This window comes from Glossina fuscipes, unplaced genomic scaffold, assembly GCF_014805625.2.
Source record: "Glossina fuscipes isolate IAEA_lab_2018 unplaced genomic scaffold, Yale_Gfus_2 59, whole genome shotgun sequence".
Lineage (NCBI taxonomy): Eukaryota > Metazoa > Arthropoda > Insecta > Diptera > Glossinidae > Glossina > Glossina fuscipes.
The window spans coordinates 1,926,007-1,947,880 of NW_023998431.1; the positions used below are offsets into that span (position 1 = coordinate 1,926,007).

At 32.4% G+C, this 21,874-nt stretch overlaps 1 protein-coding gene and 1 long non-coding RNA gene across 2 annotated transcripts in view; both read right to left on the bottom strand.

The window, feature by feature from the left end:
• Positions 1 to 10,493, bottom strand: part of LOC119637260 (putative uncharacterized protein DDB_G0282129) — a 39,125-nt gene extending 28,632 nt beyond the window's left edge. The window contains exon 1 of the mRNA XM_038033140.1: positions 7,625 to 10,493. Within this exon, the coding sequence (XP_037889068.1) occupies positions 7,625 to 10,387 (2,763 nt within the window). The 5' untranslated portion in view covers positions 10,388 to 10,493. The remainder of the gene's footprint in view (positions 1 to 7,624) is intronic.
• A 230-nt stretch (positions 10,494 to 10,723) lies between these two features.
• Positions 10,724 to 21,564, bottom strand: LOC119637344. Its single transcript, XR_005247241.1, has 3 exons — positions 21,452 to 21,564; positions 19,707 to 20,969; positions 10,724 to 11,082 (listed from the first exon to the last, which is right to left on the bottom strand). It is a non-coding gene; the product is annotated as an uncharacterized LOC119637344 (long non-coding RNA).
• Positions 21,565 to 21,874: the final 310 nt, after the last annotated feature.

A 21,874-nucleotide genomic window follows, 5' to 3' on the forward strand; every position in this document is an offset into this window, starting at 1 on the left:
TTTTTTTTTTTTTTGTATGCTGTAATTATGAAATATTTTGATTTTTATTTTTTTAATTAATTAAATTGTTATAAATTAGTTGAAGTTATAGAAATCGTTTTTAATTAAAGTTGTCTAAAATTGGCTATTAACCTAAATTTGATTAAAGTTACGCAATTCCTAATACGATGTATAAGAATGAAATCGTTACTTATTACAAAATAATTATGCACATGTGTGTGTGTGTATTTTTATAAACCACAGTAAAGGATGAGAGCAAAAAATTCCATATATATATATATATATATATATATCCTGGAGTCACTTAATAATAATAATCGTGAGATTAAATAATTTTGTAAAAAGTGAAAATATTCCATATTTGGTATCGTTTGATTAAACGGAGCAATGTACCGCCACATTATATTAATGCTGAGAATGGCAATAGTAATTATTAGTCAATGCCAAATTAAGATTAGTCGTTAAAAAATCCATATATTATGATGAACATAAGTAATTTTCGTTATGCCCTTAAAACATACTACGATTAATTTATAGATATTCTGGTCAGTCACATGAAAATTGCTCCACATGTTGAAGTATCGTATGATAAAATAGACATAGCTATCAGCCTGTCCTGTCCAATCGTCTGGTTGTTTGCTTGCAATTCTCGAAAATGAAAATTATGAGAAAAAAATCGAAAACTTCATTGAATTTCACAAATCAAAATTAAAAGCAAGTAAAACAAGTAAAAGCGCTATAGTGACACACGCCGCATCATTAATTACCCTAAGCAACTTCGCTTAATACATCTCACATAATGACTTTTCGAAATATGGCGTCATATTGGAACATGTCTGAAAAGTGATCCATTCCGATCCATCTTCGATGGGGTTGACCTTGGGCCAAAACGCGTCAGTATACTATATTTCATCAAAATATCGCAAAGAATGCGGTCTACAGGTTGAAGATAATAAAACAAGATGGACAGACGGACAGACAAATGTAAATCGACACAACGACGGATTCTAACTCGATTGGTATAATGAAATGTAAGTCTATTAATCTATAAATCTTCTGGATGTTGCATACGTCGGCGATACTTAATATACGCTTGCGCTGTAGAAAATTTACGTTCCCTTCAGGACAAACCTTGGGTGATCACCAAGTAAGATCAACACATAAAAATTACAACACATTTTATTAGCTGTAGTATTAAGAATTACTTGGACTGGGCTCCAAGTCAATAAATATTCTGAACTGAAACTTACAGTTTTTTGTCTGTTGTAAAAAGATTAGCAGGCGGATCATGCCAAGTTCTAAATCGATGATAAACATTTGTAACAAAGTAGGCATAAGTTGTGTGAGTGGAAACATGTGCCCACCTTTCGAATTTTGGAATAGTGCGCGTGCAATAACAAGCGACGAACAGAATTTTACGCCCATCAAGAATATAAGCTCCCTATGTATTTTGGAGGAATCAGAAGATCAAGGACATTTTCACCATTCGATCGTGGATATAAAAAGATTCTAATAAGCCAATGTAAGTTACTTATAGAGAAATTTAATGGACAGCAATCATTAATGAGATTTTGCTTATAAAAATGTAATGAACGCGTTTAAAAACTGGTTCATGTAGCGGATAATAGTTCAACATTTTTATTCTAAAAAGAATTCAAATCTCAGTGTGGCAGAGTTAAATTTGATTGTGGGCGTAGTAAGTGCTGAGTCGGTAAAGGCGTAACCTTCGCCGATAGAAAACAAATCCACTACACTGCAAGCAGTCTCTATCTCAGCTCTCCTTCCGATCATGGCCGTATTGTACGTCGTGATTGGAGAAAAGAAAAGAAAAGAAAAGAAAAGAAAAGGAAGAGAAAAAAACCCCAGAACGTAAGTATTCTATAAGAAATTATGCATAAAACTATGCTTTTCGTTCATTCCATCAGCATTTTGTGCAGGCGGGAGAAGGTCTTCGAATGGAATATTTACACGCCATACGAAAGCCTTGCCTGTGTTAAGGGTAGCAAATCGGAAGGAAGTCCGTCATATACAATTTTTTTATGTTTTTATTTTGTAAAAGATTTATCTTTGTTTTGCAGTAAAAATGACAACTTGACCCTCTCCTGCCTTCCTAGGTAATTTTTTTCAGTTCTTTTAAAAACGCTATTCATATTTTACACCACTTGTACTACCGGATAAATTAAATTTTTGCGAACATATCTATACGTAGAAGGGCTGCAGATAGACTCATCTTTTATTATGCCGAGCAATTCAGAAACGTTTTCTAAATAGGCTTAAGCTTAGGGTAGACTCTTTATTATACTGAATTTTTGAATAGCTTTTAAGCTTGTCTGTCTGATGTCTGTCTATGTACTTTCGTATTCAAATATCGCAATTTTTCAGATATTTTGACGCAATGCACTGAGGTGCACTGAGGTGTTTTGAGCCAAAGAAAATTTCAATTTCCAAAAACTCTCAACCAAATTCGTTAGGTCGTGTTTCGGCATTCTAAGTTAATCTAGAAAATTCGGGTGAGATAGGCGAATTTCTTGAATCTCCTGTCATAGAACCTTTGCTACAAAAAGACAAAAAATCTGATCTTTAACCGTTCACTTAACCAAATGGTGACCATGTAGGTCCAATTTTTGAACTGCTGATACCGTGTAAGAGTCCCCATCATAAGTAAGTCTCTGAATGGAGAAAACCTGTAAGTTTTTAATGAATATTAGCAAACATTGATCCAAGGTCTTCCACAAAGATTATGCTCTTATATGGATATAATGATTGTTATTATTACATTATTTTTGGCCTTTCATCAATTGTGTCGATTCAAAAATGCAAAAATTATATCATTTTCAATGGTTCGACCTTCTCTGACTGCAATGGTTCGCGTAAGTAAGAAAGAAAGTTTGCAAATAATTTCATTTACATAAGAGTTGCGAAATATCAAACTTCTATGCCGGGCGCTGGGCTATTCATTAATGAAATGCCAAGATTTTACATAACATTTCTTTAGAGCGTAATAATTTATAACTAGATCATTATACTATACTATATTATACTATATTATGCTATCAATAATTTGCATATCAACAATTCCTTCCTATTTATACTCATCATTAAATTCGTGTTTGGCATTTTCTGTATAATAATTAATTAAATTCTCTTGTTTAACAAAAAATGAAAGTAATTTTTTATATTTCTTTTTTTTTTTGTATTGGTTTGTTTTTTATTTATTATATTTAAGTTTTATTTTTTATTTTTCGGTTTTTAAATGCCAATACATACATGCCAAGGCAGTCGAAATGTTTATGCACAATTTAATGGTTTAGTTAAGGCCTCACGCAAACTCCAAGTTCCTTATTACGATTAATTTAAATAACTTCAAACATTTTCAAAATGTCTTATTAAAGTTTTTTCGGGCGTTCATTTAAAAAAAAATTTTTGCTTGCTTGATATGAAAAATTAGCTTCCGTTTGTTGTTTAAAGAGCAGCTTAGCAGTCTATACCTAACGTTATCTTAACTCGTTACCAAAAATTTTAAAAACGATTTTACGATATTCAAGCGATTCCCGATTCTCTTGCTATTTTTCGACTAAATCAACTCTAGTCGAAATTCGAAATCTTATGAAAATTATATATAAATGATTTGTCGCTGCACTAAACGATTTCTATGTTATTATAATAATAGTAAACAGAGAAGGGATTTTTTAGTCTGTCAAAAAAGTTATCTTATCGGGGGCTACACAAAAATAATGGGAAGGGAATGGGTGATCTCTACAAACATTAAAAATACGGGCTGACGAATGCGTAAGTAACGCTCCTAGAGGAACAAATTTGAACTAAACAAAAGAATATATAAGAAGTCCGCATTAGTGCTCACCAGTTCAACGTCAAACAGTAGAGCTTGCTTTAGTCAAAGCCAGAATGACTGCTCCGTCGGTGAAGGCAGAGCACTTACCGAGTAGATTGTGGCTACCCAACTTTACCTTTTTCTCTTACCTCACTTATTTCCGGCCGTCGCCATGTTACACCAATAGGAGGTATCGTCTAAATGATTGGTCATTTAAAAGAAAAAGCAAAGAAGAAACGGAAGCAAAGTGAAAATATGGCTTCGTTTACTGGACTTGTCGATGAGTCTTGGATCTATTGCAAGCCACCACTGACTCGAAATGTAGTTTCTGGTTCGCGGTTTCCCGTTCAGCCCCTCTCGGAAGTCAAACATATCAAAATAGTATTCAAAAGGATTATGGCCACCGTGCTCTGCTACACAGATGACATACTGAACACGTGTTATATAAAATACAACTGTTCGATCCCCAGATACGAATTTTTCATTCAATCTGTACATTTATGCACACTTATAAAGTATAGTAGACAATTTACGGGACAAGTAATCTTGAATTTTTTCTACGAATTTCGCAGCTCGCAGTTGGCCACAAATGTCGCTTTGAACAAAAGTTTGTTTGAAAGATAAGCTTATCTGCAGATCAATGTATGGTCAAAAAATATCAAATTAAATGCTATCAGCTCAACTACAAAACCTATGAATATTCTGAGCATTCTCTCTTAGCAGCCAAGCAAGGTATCCAAGTTTACTACGTTTCACACGAATCGTAACGTAATTAAACGTAATTATCAATATATTTTATTATCTCACAACTCTTTTAAAATGCATTTATTCTACCTGCACGTGTTTGCGATTTCAATTGAACATCATTATCGCACGCTTTTTTTAGGAATTTATGGTAATAGTAAAATTGAGCAATCGAGATCTTACTAATTTAAAGTTGCTTAGAAGTTAATTATTGATAAAGACACAGATGAAGGGAATACTGATTGATATTTAATATATTTTTCCAGCATCTCTTTGCACGCCCAGCGCCAAAGAATGAGGGGTACATTCATTTCGTCCAAGCGTTACAAACACCTAGAAGGCAGCCTCAGAGATCCTATAAAGTATATACATATCTGATTATATCTTTTGAATACCTGAATGTACAAAAATGGAAAAAATTGATCACGCCTATGCAGCATTGTAATACGTCGAAATAAGCTTGAAAAACCCTATAAATTCTTGACCAGTGGTGGTTCGTCGGTCCAGCTATGTTATATGGAGTGTGAACACCGTCCCGTTTGCAAAAATGAACTTTGGAAAAGAGTCTGAACATGATCCAAATTGGGCAGAGAGTACGCCTATAATGCAATACACATCACCAAAACCTTTGCTCCTTGTATTTATTACTCGTTTATTATAAACTACACGAAGCTGGACGGTGCATATTTTCACGTTTATTCTACAGACACAAAAAAAGTCACGCACACCCACTTCTCGCCCACTCTTATAAAGTATTAAAATTTAGGTTGGCCGCTTTTCTTTTAATTTACTTTAGGATAACGATGAAGGAGTCATAAAACAAGAAATAAGTAAATTTCAAATCAAATTCTTTCACCCAGACAAAGTCTTAAAAGTCAAAGGAAAATATTTATGGTGATGAATATCAATAAGATATTTGATAATACACATGTATGTATTCATTCATCTTCATATAATTATGTACATGGACAACTAATGAAGCAAAGGAAGACCTTCTTCCTAAAACGAATATAGTTTTGTTGGGTTTCTTTTAATTTTGCTGTAAACGAAACGCACGGACAAACCAACCGTTTAGGGTAAAACTTTAACGGTTCTTTATGTGTGATTGTTTGTATTAAACAAAAAAAAGAAAAAAAAAAAAAAATGCCAACCAAAGCGGAAACACATAATATACGATTGCAATATAAGCGTGCACGCACCTGCGTGCTTAAGCGTTCATAAATTTAATCCAAAAATGGTTACAAGAAAATAATTTCGTGTTTTATTAAAAAATAAAAATCAAATTCCTGTCACTGATGAGTGATTTGTCAACAAAAATGATTTTGTTTTTTTTTTATACAAAAATGCAATATTTCGAAAATACTTTCACTTAAAAAGTTAATTCGTTCGCCTGCTGGCGTTTGGTTAGGCAATGACGACGACATTACTGGCAGATATAATAAAAATCAAAATATATAAATAAATGTAGGCTTTAGAGTATGTGAACTGCATTGTAAATTATTAATATGCGTATTATGTTAATAATACTTAATACATTAGTCATCTTCACATTTCGTATTCATTATGACAACATTTGTTATTTTTCATTCGATATTAGGGAAAATTTTCTTTTGATTCTTTCATTTGCAATTTTCCACTTTTAAATGCAACTATTGCCAAGTATAGGTGTATTAGGTTGGCAAAAACGAAAGAAGAGATTAAAAAAATAATAATAATTTGATATCTCGAATTATTTTCTGAAATTTCTTTCCAAGCAAGCTATTAACTATACCCATTTAATTCATATATGATATGAAAGGCTTCTTTTCTTAAACGCGTGCCGTATTCGTTTACTTTTTTTAGGTTATGTCGCGATGTTATCTTAATTCTTATTTATTCATTTATTTATTTTTTGTAAAAAATATTTCGCGCTTTAACCGAACTAGGAAGGGAGCAAAATTTGTTACATAAATTCGATTCATTTGTGATTACCAGAATTTATTATACTCGTTCGGGTTATTTATAAGAACAATGGAACGTTCGCTGAAAAATTTACAAACAATATGTAAAAGCATTAAGTACACTATTCTATATAAATATTTCACAATAGGGTATATACGGAAAGTATCTTGAAAAATGGTCCAATTTCAAGTCATTTTCAACAGCGTTCGTGCTTGGGCCAAAACACGTCGGGGTACCAAATTTCATCAAAATATCCCAAATATTATGACCTGTAGGCTAAACACGGCAAAGCAAGACGAATAGATGAATAGATGATCGATACGAAACGTGATTCTAAATCGATAGATCCAGAAAATGATTTGAATTGGAAACACGTTACAATAAAAGACGTATCTATCTCACGTCCACCTGACTGTTGCATACATTCGCACAAATTTCATATACCCCTGTACTATAAGCGATATAGACTATAATAATGAATCAAATTACACGTTCTTTACAAGCCAAGTGGTGGGCATGTGCATCACATAAGACGCGGTAATCTGACAACACAATTCTCTCGGTTGCATTCAGAGAAAATTCAAGCTAATATTTACATTTTATAAAAATGGCTCCTGATTCAGTTGCATTCGAATAGTCGCGATTAGTTAAAATTATAAGGTTGGCGTAAAAATATTAGTACTGCAGATCTTCAAAGTTGATGTATTTTTTTGTCATTTATTCAATTATTCAATTCACACGTATTTGGATGAAAAGAGAAACATTATCTCTTTTACAATATATCGTATTTGCAAGGTCCTCAATATTGCATTTGAAAGTATACGAATATATGTATATGTCTGCGTGTGTGTTGTGTACGTCAATTACAGTCTGTGGAATTAAATTCAGACCCTATATGCTCCACTTTAATTGCGGTATTTATACATAAAGGATTCCAACAACAAACTGGCAAATGAGAGAAGGAGGAATCTCAAGTTAATTAAAATCATAGAGTTTTATAAAATTTGTTATGCGCTTTTCGATGCAGTAAGAGCGAGAAGGGACGGACCACTCAGATTAAAAAAATCTAAATAAAAATAGAAAGGAAAATGATTTTAATTGACTTACCTTAATATTTGGTTGTTGCAATTGCAAGAACGTGGCTATTCCATTGCGCACACGATTCTTGACACCACGTACCGTACCCTTCGATGAGCGTATAGTCGACGTAGCCGAGCCACAACGTAAATCCTTGTAACCGGCGAAGGCATCATCATGTAAACTACGCGTTTCATAATCGTCCGCATAATTAAACGAATCAGTAGTGTCACCATTCGTAGATCGTGTACCGTAATTACGTAAATTGTCGTGCTCGTTAATATGAAATTTATAATATCTGTCGGCTTCGTATTTGCGTGGCATTGAATTCATTTTTGTATCGACAAATGTACCATTTTCGGGATTCAAGTGAAATGTTTTCGAGGGCAAAGAAGCACGCTTGACCGATGAGCTTAAAAGATCAGTTGCCTTTGAATTGTTTTGAGTTTGATTATTGCAATTACGTGTTTGCACAAAATCATTATGTGCTACCAGATAGTCTTGAGTATTTATCGGTTCATAGATATTATCAGATTTATCTGTCGATGAATTATCATGCACTTCTTCTTCTTCTTCTTCTTCTTCTTCTTCTTCCTCTTCTTCTTCTTCGTCATTTTCAGCTTCATAATCATGATTTTGAAATTTAAGACCCCGTATGTCACGTAACAATGAATCGGGTAGAAAAGAGCCTAAAATTTTATTTTTATTTATGGGCGACGTGGACGATTGTCGTATAAATTCATTGGAATGCAAAGAATCACAACTAAGGGACGATGCTTCACTCTCCTCGCTGTCAGTAAAATTACACGCCGGATGTTTGCTATGATGATTCAAAGATATGGGGGCATTATTTACTCGCATCTTGGCCGCTTTCATGCAATGCATTTCTAAATTGGGCTTAACAGAAGCGGAAACATTGCTTGTCTGCGTATGAGATATAGAGTTTTGTTGTTGGCCATTACTTTCCAAATCACTGCCAGTGCCGCTGTCTAGAGTGTCACAGGGTGAAAATTGTCCACTAGACATCACATAATATAAATAATTCGGATTCGAAACATTTAATTCGGTAACCGTAGTAGATCCAGACGTAGTGGTGATAGCAGATGCCGTGTTATTATTATTCTTATTACTATTATTATTATTATTATTATTATTATTGTTGTTGTTGTTGCTGCTGTTGTTGCTATTATTTGATGTAATTTTATTGTTACTGGAAGTTTGTGTAGCATTCCCAGTTACGCTTACATTACCATTTGAAGGCTTTTGCACCATTTTCTCGTTATTATCATTCACTAACTCAGTATCTATTACGATTTTATTTCTTGCATTCAATTCTGAATTTTCAATTTTCACTACAGATATTTGTTTTTCAGAATTTTGACTTTGTAACAGTTGTTTTTGTTGTTGTTGTTGTTGTTGTTTGGAATTAATTTGAATTTTCACGATATGCGCATTATTTTCACTTTGCACCCAAAAATCTTTACCACATAGTTCACTAATATTCCGTAAAGCCACCGTTGCTGTTGATGTTGAAATGTTGTTTACGGTCAATAGAGTTGTATTTATTGATGATGTGTTACTATCCGCTTTCGTTGTTAGACTGTTAGAGTTTAAAATTTCCAATGAACGTTTGCCGTCAACGTCATTGCTTGCCTGGTGATGATGGTCGTCAACTCTCTTAGTATTCGTTTCAACATTAACATCATTATTATCATCGTTAACAATATTATGAGTTTCTTTATACATCGAGTTTAGTTGAAAATGACCATTTTCTCTACATTCAATACTGTTACCATTGATGAGCTGCTGCTGTTGCTGTTGCTGCTGACTAGTCTGGCCACTTTCTTCTCTAACATTAGAGCAAACTTGTGGTTCGGTTAACTCTTCATTACGCTGCACTATTTGTATGCAAGATGATGGTAAATACGGAAAAGGAGAAGAGAAATAAGAAGACGATGTCTTATCTACTTTTTGTTGTTGTTGTTGGCCACAAACATTACTATCGTTATTATTATTATTATTATGATTATTATATAGTTCATTATGATCTACAACATGACGATGATGATTATAATGATGAAGATTTGTTTCGGTTTTAATATCGTATTCAATATGATCGCCAACAACAATATCATCATCATCATCATCATTATTTTTATTATCATTATTATTATTATGAACGCTACTAGCATCATTATCATCATCATTATCATTATTGATATCATTCGCATTGAAACCAACAAAATTATTGCTTTTGCTATACGATAATGTTGCACAAGTCATTTCGTTACCGTTAGTCAAAAGGTGAGCTTGTGGCTGGTGCTGTTCTGGTAGATTCAATTTTTCATCAGCACTTAATTGAAACAATTGCGGTGCTGCGGTAAGGCTGGCGTTGGCCACTAAAAATTTCTCATCTCCATGCTGATAAACAACAGCGTTACTATAATCATTATTCTGTTGATTTGGTTGCTTAATATCTTTACAGTTAATATCAATTAAGGTTTTGTTGTTATTATTCTTATTATTATTATTATTATTATTATTATTATTATTGTTGTTGTTGTTGTTGGTTAATGGTTGATGCGTTATGAGACTGCTTAAATTACTGATTGATAACGTTTGGACTTTGTTAAGCGCTGAAGTGGCCTGTTGCGATGGTTCTATCTTAATGTTAATGGGTGTCAGAGCATTCTCCATTGGTGTCTGCTGCTGCTGATCAATTCTTATAGAAATTCCAGCATTTAAAGTTGCTTGATTGGTATTTAAACAATTTATAATAGTTCTAGTAGCCATCTTTTCTCTGCCGCAATTTTACATGAAATGTTTTTCGATTGACTTGATTTCTGTTTTGTTGTTTCTCTCTCTTATTTTTTGGCTTGTTTTCTTGTACTTTTTGTTTACATACGTATATACATGTATATACATATATATATGGTTTTTTATGTTTTTTTATACAAATATTTGGTTTCAGTTCTTAACTCGTTGTTTTTGTTGTTGCCTTCGTTTCCTTATTGAGTTTTAATGAATTTATTTTCCTCTTTTTTTTGCGTTTTTTTCTCGTTTTGGATGTTTTTTATATAAAAAAATATTTGGTTTCATTCCTTTCTTGTGCCAGTTATTATTACCGTCTTTTTTTTTTTTTTTGCTTGTTTTTTATTTTCTTGTAACTTAATTCCAAACGGAAGTTGAGACATTTGATTGCATTCTTTATAATTTGGTTTTTTCATATAACCATAATTTTTATTTTTGCATTCTTATTATAAACTTTTAAGATTTTTTTTTTTTTTTTTTTTGTTTTATTGCTATTTTCTCTTCAAGCAACTGTCCATTCATGGAAAACGTCCAGTTATTTTATTTATTTATTTATTTATTATTATTATTATTATTATTACTTCTTTTACTTAATTTAATATTTTTTAATTCCATTTTATGACTTTGGTTGCAATTTTGTGGCTTTTCATGCCGTAGCCTTCTTCTGTTTCGACGTTCTGCAAAAAGTAGAAAATGAAAAGTAAAATTAATTAACACTTTACCAGAAAGTTCAAGAGTTTCCAACAAAACGAGAAAGTTGTGTATAAAATAAAAAAAAATAAACAAACATGAAAAAAAAATGTAGAAATTAGAAAAACAAATCAAATATGCTAGAATCGGTCAAGCCCTGTAAATTAATACACTACACTCGAATCGAAGCTGAGAACCCTATCAGAGTTTTTATTATTTGTTACATGAGATTTATAAGGCATTTTCACATCAACTGTATGTACTTTCGAATAATCGATTAAAAATTAGCCATAAGGCTTAACTTTTTTATTTCGCGATATTTAAGAATCGATTGAAACCATAATATATTGATTAATAAAATTTAAAAAAAAATACATCCTTATTATCGTAATTGTTGTGCTTACCTTATAAGCATTTCAAAGAGACAAATTAGGCCCACTTTTGAAGTCTTATATAAGTTAAAATTACGCTTTCTATAACGTTCTGTAAAATAGTTAACGAAAATACTTAAGTTATGCCGATGAAGCCGATAGTGTACATCCATACATACATATAATCTAAGGGATCCCTAATGCCTCTGCAAGGCATCCAAAAAATAACAAATTTTTTTATATAAATTAAAATTTAGTAATGTTAACGAATTAAGAGAGAACTGAAATAGTGTTCATATGAAAGAGCAACTCGAACAATCTGTCGAACAATCGACATATGTTAAAAATTTTTAATGTGCTTGAGGCGTTTTCACTTAAATCCCTTAAATACATACGTTGCTGATAAGCCTGAATAGACATCAATTGATCATATCTTGCCCATCTCTCTACTGAAGTCATGCTAAAAATTTCAAAAACAAGATGAAAAGTGTTATATAAAAGTTGTTGTACAAAACGTAAGTATTGCAAAATCAACTGGTTAGTGACTTCAAGTTTTGTTTTAAAGCCTTAGGTTCGATCTTATAAAGTCGTCTCATTAATATTTTTGATGTCAAATTGCAAAATCAATCAATTCATCTTAGAGATTCATCCACAAAACACATAGTACAAAAGATATATCAGTTACCAATTATTGTGTCAAATGTGCTGCCAAGTTGCCTAACAATGTATGTTTTTCTATTTGAAATTTTTTTCTTCGCAATTTCATGCTTTTTCTCAAGCGCACTGAAAAGACTAGACGCGTTAAACGTCCCCTTTCTATAGCGTTACAGCCTAACTTCTCTAATGAACTAAAAGTTATCTGCAGAAGGTGTTTATGCCTGCTATGCTTACGTACTATCAAATAAAAGGACGTTGGCGTCGAGCCAACTGCTTAATGGATATGAGGCTAAGAGCAGCCGGTATGTTTCTCCTAACGTCAAAAGTTTTGCTATAAAGATTTTAATATAAGTTATGAACTCGGCTGTTATCTGGTTATTATTATCCGGTTTATCCGTCCTTTGCTTAGTTCGCAACACATAGAGGGAAAAGTATGCGACTCGGCTTTGGCAGCTGCAGCAAAGGAGACACTTTTGAATACAAAATAGTCGAACAAAAAAAAAAAAGGTAGTGAACGCGGAAGACCGTTTTATGCTCCTGGCACTGCGGTTTAACGAAAAAAAAATAACATAAAATTTATTTCATTAAAAAAATACGTCGACAGCAAAATGCCCGCAACATAAGAGTTTTCATCCTTTTACCTTTGTTTAGAATGTTACAGCGGTTGCCCCTCTTAGGCAATATTGGCACATACGATCAACAAGCAGCCATATCTGGAGTGGTTTTTTACGATAACTGCAAAATCCAAAGAACAACTAAGAGAGTCAAAAAGAACAAAGACACTGTGGCAAAGGCGCACTATTAATGTGGAAGCCTTAGGGAAAACGAAGTAAATAATTTTGAAAATGAAATTAAAACACTGTATAAAAACTACGAGCGAAAATATACTTGAAAACGATTGTATTTTGACATGTATAGTTTGATTGTATGTGTAGAGAACTTTCTATAAACTACACACCATGAGACGATTAATACCAAACGCCAATAACAACACTTAATCATTTTGAACGGTTCGCTGTTATTCTATACGCCTACCGCCTATTAAAAAAGAAGAAAGCACCAAAAAATGAAATTTCGATACTCTACACTGCTGAATGGATATTTTTATCGCTCTAATAATTTTACAATACAAGTGATGAGCAAAATGTTACACTTTTTTTACTTTTGACAGCAGAGGCATGCCCTTTGGAAAGCAAACTGCTTGCAGTAGCTTCCAGTGTTTTTTGCCAAACTTGAAGACGATAGCTCAAGTTCTGCGATAAGCGAGACTTAGACGTGACGCAGACGAACCGATGTGTGGACAAGTAGAAAGGCAGACAGGCAGATGGATAGACAAGTAGGCAGATGAAATATAGATGGACGGAAGTACAGACTGACGGAGAGGTTTGTTTAAATCGAGGCATACTTTATTGGGCCTCCGAAACTTTCTTCTAGGTATTCCAAGCGTTCCAAGCGACAAAAAGTGCATGCACCTCCATTCTTCCGTAATGGATATGGAAATACAACATCTTCCTTTTTACGCAGCATCTATTCATCCCTTCCATGCCACGCAGGAAGCACTCAAGAAGGAACTGCCAGAGCTAATGCTGCGATCTACTCACCAATCCTAGCTATTGCCAATTATCGTTTGTTTGCATCGATGAGCAGCTCCTGACATTGAACGGCACACATGACGCCAACTCACATAGTCCAAATTTAACAAGTTTGATTTTCTTTTTAAAGATTTTATCATATTTCAAGCGGTTTCGTCAAAAGAAAAACGACAAACTAGGCTTATTTTTGATGAAGGCCCCTATATAAACCCTGTGTGTGATGCCATTCAAAAATAAAATAAAAATTTCCAAATTCCGTAAAGTTAACTTTTATATTAAATTAGTATTATGAAACAATAAAAACACATGGACAAACAGAGCAACGGACAGACAAATAGACAAGCTTAATAATCGTGTTCGTAATCGATCTTAAGTCCTTCTGGGTGTCCCGTACACCAGCACTACTGTTTTCTTACTCTTGATTTCGAAAAAGAAATTCAAATAAATGCTTTAATGACATAAATGTAAATATCATTGTAAATGGTTTTGTTTATTATGCTTACAAGCCTTTATACAGAAATTTGCACTTGTTCTTACAATACACTTCATATTCAATGAAATTTTCATTTTAAACTTAAATTTAAAGACCAAAATAAATTGCTAAGCGTTACATCTGTTACACGCCTGAGCCGGCTTCTATGTACAACTGGATGTTTATGTCTTTTAGCCTTTAAGTACTGATAAAAATTAAATATTTATATGTACACATATATACATATATATATATATATTTATTTATTTATTTTTTTTTTTTCAATTTTTTCTTTATATTTACTGTATATATTAATATTAGTTTAAATATTTCAATTTATCTTGACATTAAAGACTTTATGTTATGCATATAACTCAGACAACACCCATCATGTAAATAATAAACAAGATGAAGATTCTATTAAGATTTATTACGTTGTCTCTTAGGAATTATGTGTAAACATTTTTCATTCTATTAATATTTTTATGTTAATATAAGGAATTTATTTTAAATTTATTCATTTCGCTCAGTTTTTAATAATAATTATTATAAAGATCCGAATTAATCAGAAATGTTTTTAAACAAGTTTAAAAATTTTGTACAATTATATGATGACAACAACAGCAATATTTTTTTTTTTTTTTTCGTTACAAAACAGGTTCCTAACTGCATATATATATATATATATAAAATGAATGAATCGAGAAGACGTAAACGCGTCCTCCTATAATGTTGCTAAGCAACTTTAAAGGTTAACTCTGATACTGCTCCCAAAAGTTTGAAGATGCATGAAAACAACAATAACAACAACAGCAACAACAACAACAACCATATCGGTTTAAATACACCAAAAGAAAAGAAAAAGAATGAAAAAAAAAAAAAAAGAGATAAAAACAAATTCAAGAAAGAAATTATATTCACGTTAAACCGAATCTTTTAATACCCAGCAAGCAGGGCTTTCGAAAGCGAAAGAACAATAACTGCAATGTATATATAATAGAATAAGCCTAGCGTGCTATGTAAGCGTAAGCATTGTAACAAACACAATTCAAAGCAACCAATAATAAAACGCAACAACAAGCAACGTACTATCAACAACATACATATATCATACATATTTTAATTGACAGAAAAGAAATCTCAATGTTTTGTCGTTTCTACCAATTCTATTAACAATTGCATATATATAAGATAGCGAGTTGCAGAAACAAAGGAGAAAAGAGTCTGCCTCTCTCACACATAACAAAAAAAAAAAAAAAAAATCACAAAATTTCTCTCTTATCCTTCTAAACTTCCTAAATTATCATAAATCTGAAGATAAAATATATATAAAAAAATAACGAAAATAATTGCTTATTGAAATAACAGCATGAAATCGATGAGGAAGACAAAAATCCTTTATATCAATAGAACGAAATGGTAAGAAACTTTGTTGAAAATAATAGCTAAGCAAGATCTTGTGCAGAGAAGTTTTATGCATTTTTATAACGTATTCATCGTACGCGTGTACCGATTGCCGCATATAAAATCTCTCTGTGCATTGCAAGCATTTGACAAATCTAATATACCGCCCATGGTGGGTATAAATTTATACAAAAAAAAAAAAAAAAAAATTCTTCGTGCAATCACACGCAGCTGTATTTATTTATCGTTTCATAGGATGAGCAAACAAGTTTGAATATAAAAATTTTTCGAACAAAATAATAAAAAGAAAAAAATTGTCTTGTGCTAATTCTTGAACTCATGCAAACACGAACAAAAAAGATGCTTTACAACAAGTTTCTGAGCACAATATATATGCAATGCAAAATAATAATTGAATACAAATTATTTTAATTGCAAAAAACCAGTAAGAATGAAATTTTCAGGTAAACAAAACTATTTAAACAACTTTGCTGTATGTTGTTCGCTTTCAAATCAATTTTTATCTTTGATTTCCTTGCGTTCAAGTGATATTGTGAGAGAGAGAGAGAGAGAGAGAGAGAGAGAGCGGCTTTTAGATAGGGTGACAATGAGTTCCCTTGTAGCGTCCTAACAAAAATTTTACACATGGACAGGGCTTGAATGACAAGCATAAATGCAGCCTACACCCGTCCCCAGCAGGACAAAATTTAACCGAAATTATTATTTTCCCAAACATCTTTATTTAGGAATATAATGCACTGTCTCTATCAGACCGTAAAGCGTGCGATACTTGTTGATGCCCAAACGATTTAGAACGATTGCAGCGATGATGATGGAATGATTTGACGATGAAACTTGGACTTATTAGGAATCATCGTAGATATGAAATTCAGATTCGGTTCGGCAGGCGCCGATTGAACGGTCACTAGAAGTCGAGCTTATGATCTTCACAAAAGCAACCGTTCAATTCCTGCACACGTTCTTATGATTCTTGTTTTGCATGATTATTCCAATGCGTTGCCAGATTTATCTTAAAATAGTTTGCAATTATTATTCCTAATTTCGATTTCGGATTAAGTACGGCCGTAGAAGGCATTCTTAAACGCACGTGTTCTCGTCGTGGCCGCAACATGAAGAAGAACTTTGCTCCACCATGACAAGATAATGCTATTTGTAATCGGTAATCGAAATATGAAGAATTAACAACAAGGCGGCAACACTCATCTTCCATCGTTTCTTGATATCAGAAATGCAATCTTCATTCACAAGCTTACCTACACTAGCACGTCGTAACATCTACATGTCTATCTACAGTTCAGGCTCGTCAGGAATTTAACTCTTCCCGACTCGAAATGTTTAAGAGCATCAAGACTAGTTTTTATAGAGCTTGCTTACTTCTTGTATCCAAGCTATTATTAATGCAAATGGATTCAGAGAAGCTATCAATCTCTATAATTCTGAACATAATTAGTTCTTTTATTATTTATTATTAATTCTGTTTAATTCTTTCAGTGTACAATTCGTTCCAGTTACTTTAATTTTATTTTTGTTAATTTTACATATGCCGATATAGGATGTATAATTGATTTTAATTAATAACAGATTGTGTTAATTAATTAACGAATAATGATTAATTAATAATAAACTTTAACTTTCATTTTTAAACAACAGTCTGAGACGGCCGAACGTCTGGTACATGTGAGCATATATGATTCTAGGTCGAACTATTCTAAGAGAGAACTTCGACACGAATATTGTTTTATTAACATGTATAAAATGTCCACTTCTATTAAACTTCTAAGTCGGGATTCTAAGGGATTCTAAGTCGCTTGTTTGTTTACCCCGTCCTAGCAAGAGAAACCGTACACCCCATGATCCTCTTATATAAAACTTCTGAAAATAGCCAAGTTGGGGTAAGATAATCCATGATTTCACAGATGTTTTCCAGACAGATAACAGATGCCTTCGCTTTAGTAGAGTTTAAGATCCCCTTCATGTGTCGGTGGGAGAGTTGATAAATTCCGCTCAAAAGTTTAAATTGAAATTTGCTATGTACAGATCGAAGTTTATTAATATTCGGTCTCATTCATTCATCTACTCCTTCAAATTTCTTTTAGGGCACTTATATATATATACAAAGTTATCGAAGATGGATAAAGGCGATCAATACGAAATCGGTTCAGAATTTTACAATATCAAGCACATATATATGTAATGCTCATAACTATATATATATGTACAAAAACAAGTAAAAACATTGTGGTATTCAACAGCTCATAATTAAATAAGTACCCTTTACCACTACAGTTAATACCGCTAATCATAAAACAACCTTTCAGATTGAGGCGTTATACAGATAATAGATGGTCCGATTTAAATCCTTTAAAAGAGCTTTCGTTCTTGAGCCGAAACACATCGTTGCATCAAATTACACCAAAATATCGCGACCTGTAGGCTGAAAGAATACGAAGCAAACAGACGGACAGATAAGCTTTCCGAATCGATTCAGTAGGCAATTCTGAATCGATTGGTGTATTAAAAGGTTAACCTATCTCAAGCCCTTCTGGACGTTTGTTTGATACATTCGCCCGAAATTAATGTACCCCTGTAGCACAAGTGATGTGGGGTACAATAATAACAAATATTTTCATAGATGTTTTTAAAAAGCACATACAAAATCGGAAGCCCGCTTGAAGGAAGATCCTGTTTTCGAGAAGAAAAATTTTTCATAGAAAAACTAAACTTCAAGGTTATTCAAATTAGTTAACTCTATAGGATTTTATATAAGAATTTGAAAGTTGATAAGAAAAATGATTGCGTTTGAAATGAGTTAAAAAATGTAGAGAACGTTTTACAAAGTTTAGAGCGGTATTTTTAAAAGATTTTCTTCAAAACTCCCATGTAAATATTTGTATTGAAACAACAACAAAATTGAAATCGCATTCGCATTGCATCGAATTAACTTATATTAGAGAGAGAAAGAGAGAGAGAGAAAAACATTCCAAAAGTTTTATTATATTTATTTTATCATATATCTTATCACTGGAGAAAATGGATCCAAGATGAATAGAATCGCATGCTACTAAAAACAGTAGCAAAATAATATCCTTGAAGCTACTACTAACATGTAACTTATAGCACGAACTTCCACGGCTTGCGAGATGAGCGTAAACCTCGAGCTGCCTATCCAGATCTCCTTGACTTGACTTTCGTCACCACTCTAAGCACAGCAGCTTAAAATATATTAATGCAAAATTGTTTAATTCGTGAATTTTATTGTTTACACCCACAACAATGGGTGAGATTTTCATTTTCATTTCATTAGCATTAAAATGTAAATTTACTTGCAAATCCTATGACTTAATCGGCACTTCCTAATTTTACAAGTCACGAAAGTTCGTGGCAATTCATCGAGACAATTTTTGCATCTCTTTGAACTCTCTGAAAGCCCTGATATATACGTTTGAGTCAACTTTTCAACCATATTTTGGAAGCAATTATTTTGTAATTTTTTGTATTTTAAACATTTGTTATATGGCATCTGTGAACTATAACCATCTATCCCCATCGGTTGTAGGTAAAAAAGAATTAACATTAGATGCTAATCGGAACTGTGCGCACACTATGGAGTTTTCTTTGCGAGTTTGTGGAATATATACCTATATCGGAGTAATGAATATCGCTCGTACACCCTTTCTTGATATCCGGCTCACCTTCAATTTATATGCTTATAATTTAATGGCACACAACTTTTTATTTTGAATTTACGTTAATTTGAAATGCGAATAATTCAGCTAAAATCTACTTAAGTTGTATGAGTAGAAATAAAAAAAAAAAAAAAAAATGAATTGAAATTTTTTAAAGTAAAGATTTTTTTTTTTTTTTTTAAAAATTTTTTTTTTTTAAATTTTTAAAAAAAAAAAATTTTTTATAAAAAAAAAAAAAAAAAAAAATTCAACAAAAACTCGATCTTATAACTAACTGGCTGAATACTTAAATCATTCTTTCAAGCAATAATCGCTCGCAATGTTTAGCTAATTATTGACTTTACACAATCATCTATCTAATGATGTTGAGTTATTTATGTATGTAATTATAAAATTCTAAATTGTTACCTGGTTACGCGCTGCTACAATTATATAATTGTCCAATCGATTTTTATATAACAGTTTCTGTCATTTCTTCTTTATTTATTTATAATTTTTTGTTTTATTTTTTAAACTTAATTACAAATTATTTATGATTTTTTAACTCTTTTGCTCTCTTTCTTTTTTTCCTTTTAAATTAATTCACTTCTTTTGAAACTAACAGCAATGGTAACATAACTACAACAACAAACAGTAAAAGCATCACGTTGTTGGATATGAATTGGCACAGAAAACACTTAACAAACAGTGATATATACATCTGTGCTTTACTAGCTCTGAACGTATCATGTGGGCATGCGTGAACGCGTTTGCGAATGCGTATGCATATGCGTATGGCTGTACGTTTATAAAAACTGTGTGTGCATGTGTGTGTGTGTGCTCATAAATCGTTTCTAACGCTCAATTCATAAGCATTAGATGCACATTCCATACATGTCAGCGAAATCCATCTGCACGTAACTAAATTTGTGCTTGCTCGTGTGCGCGCGTGTGTATGCTGCGTGTGCTCTTGTATATGTGTGCGCGCACATGAACATTTCTCTTACAATGGCTTTCGAAAGCGTTTACACAATTATTCACTATGTCATGCAAAGATACAGATACTCACACACGTTTTCAAAAAGAAAAAAAAAAAAACATCCAGAATAACGACAACAAAAGCACTTTAAATTAAATAAAAAAAAAAACAAAACAAACAAAACTTATGTATATCGAGATTTCAGTTTGATTTTTCCTAAACGCCACAACAACAATGGTAATAACAACATGAATAAACAAAAAAAAAAAAAAAAGAAGACAAAAAAACTCTTTTTCATCCAGTGTGTTTTTCAGCGATGCATAGATCGATGAATGCACATTTCTGTGTATCTGTGTTAATAATCAAACATCAATTCCTTTAGCTTAGGCTCCTGTCTTATATATACGAGACCGCACTACATTTTATAGACCGTAAACGCAATGCAGCGAATAAGTAAATGTGTCTGAATATGTTTCGTTTTTTCTTTTGGTTTTTGCTTTTGTTTCTTTTGCTTTTTTTTTTTTTTGTGTTTGTGGATTTTTTTTTTTTCGCCTTTGAGTGAAGAACGACGATTAGCACGTATAACGGTGATTGGTGATTTAAGCCCGCGTTTAACTCATTCAGTCAGTATCACGTCGACAACTGAAACAACCTGATACCAAAATAACCAGCCAGCTAGCACAAGCAACTCAGGCACTACACAGTCTTTAAGTCTGAGTACGTAAATTTTTTGTTAAAAAAAAAAAATAAATAAATAAATAAAAATAATAATAAATAAATGAAAACAATAACTACTAAACTCCAACAACAACAACAACAGCAACAACAACAATAATAATAATAATAACAGCAACGTCAGCCCATCTGTGTATTGCTCACAACAGAAGTGCTACCACGAAAACAAAAAGCAGAAAAAAAAATTAAAAAAATAAAAAATACAAAACACCAACAACAATATCTGCCATTGTACGGAACAACAGAAACATATACGGCAGCAGCAATAACAGCAACGGCAATGGCGACGGTAAAAACATGCAAACACTTATTGAAAATTCTGGTGTTTACGTCGTTAACATTAATGCCGCTTTGCTGCCAGACTTTAACAATATGACTATCAAACTGACAGACAGACTAACAGGTAAACTGAAGGCGTCAATGTTGCCTTTAAATACATCAACGTTTTAATAAGACTTACACTGCAGCTGCTGTGTTATGTATTGTAGCTGGTGCCTAGTGCTGCTGCTGGTGCTGGGTACTGGTGCTAGCGCTAGTGCTGCTGCTGTAGACAAAGGTGGACTAGTACTGTTTTTAAGGTAGTCTGCTTATTGTTATGCATTTATCTTATTGTTGCTGTTATTGTTGCTATTATCATTGTTGTTATTGTTGTGCTGGTGGTATCATTTATATATTATTTTTTCTCATTTTCAAAAGCATTCATTTCGCTGTACTTTGTTGTCTATATTTCACTTAAAGGTGTTGTTTTAACTAATACATATATATTTATTGTTGTTGCTGTTGCTATTCCTTTTGCTGTTGTTGTTGTTGATATTATTGTGGAAATAATGTTGCAATTGTGCATTGTATTACAATTTACGCTATATCATCAAAACGCCATAAT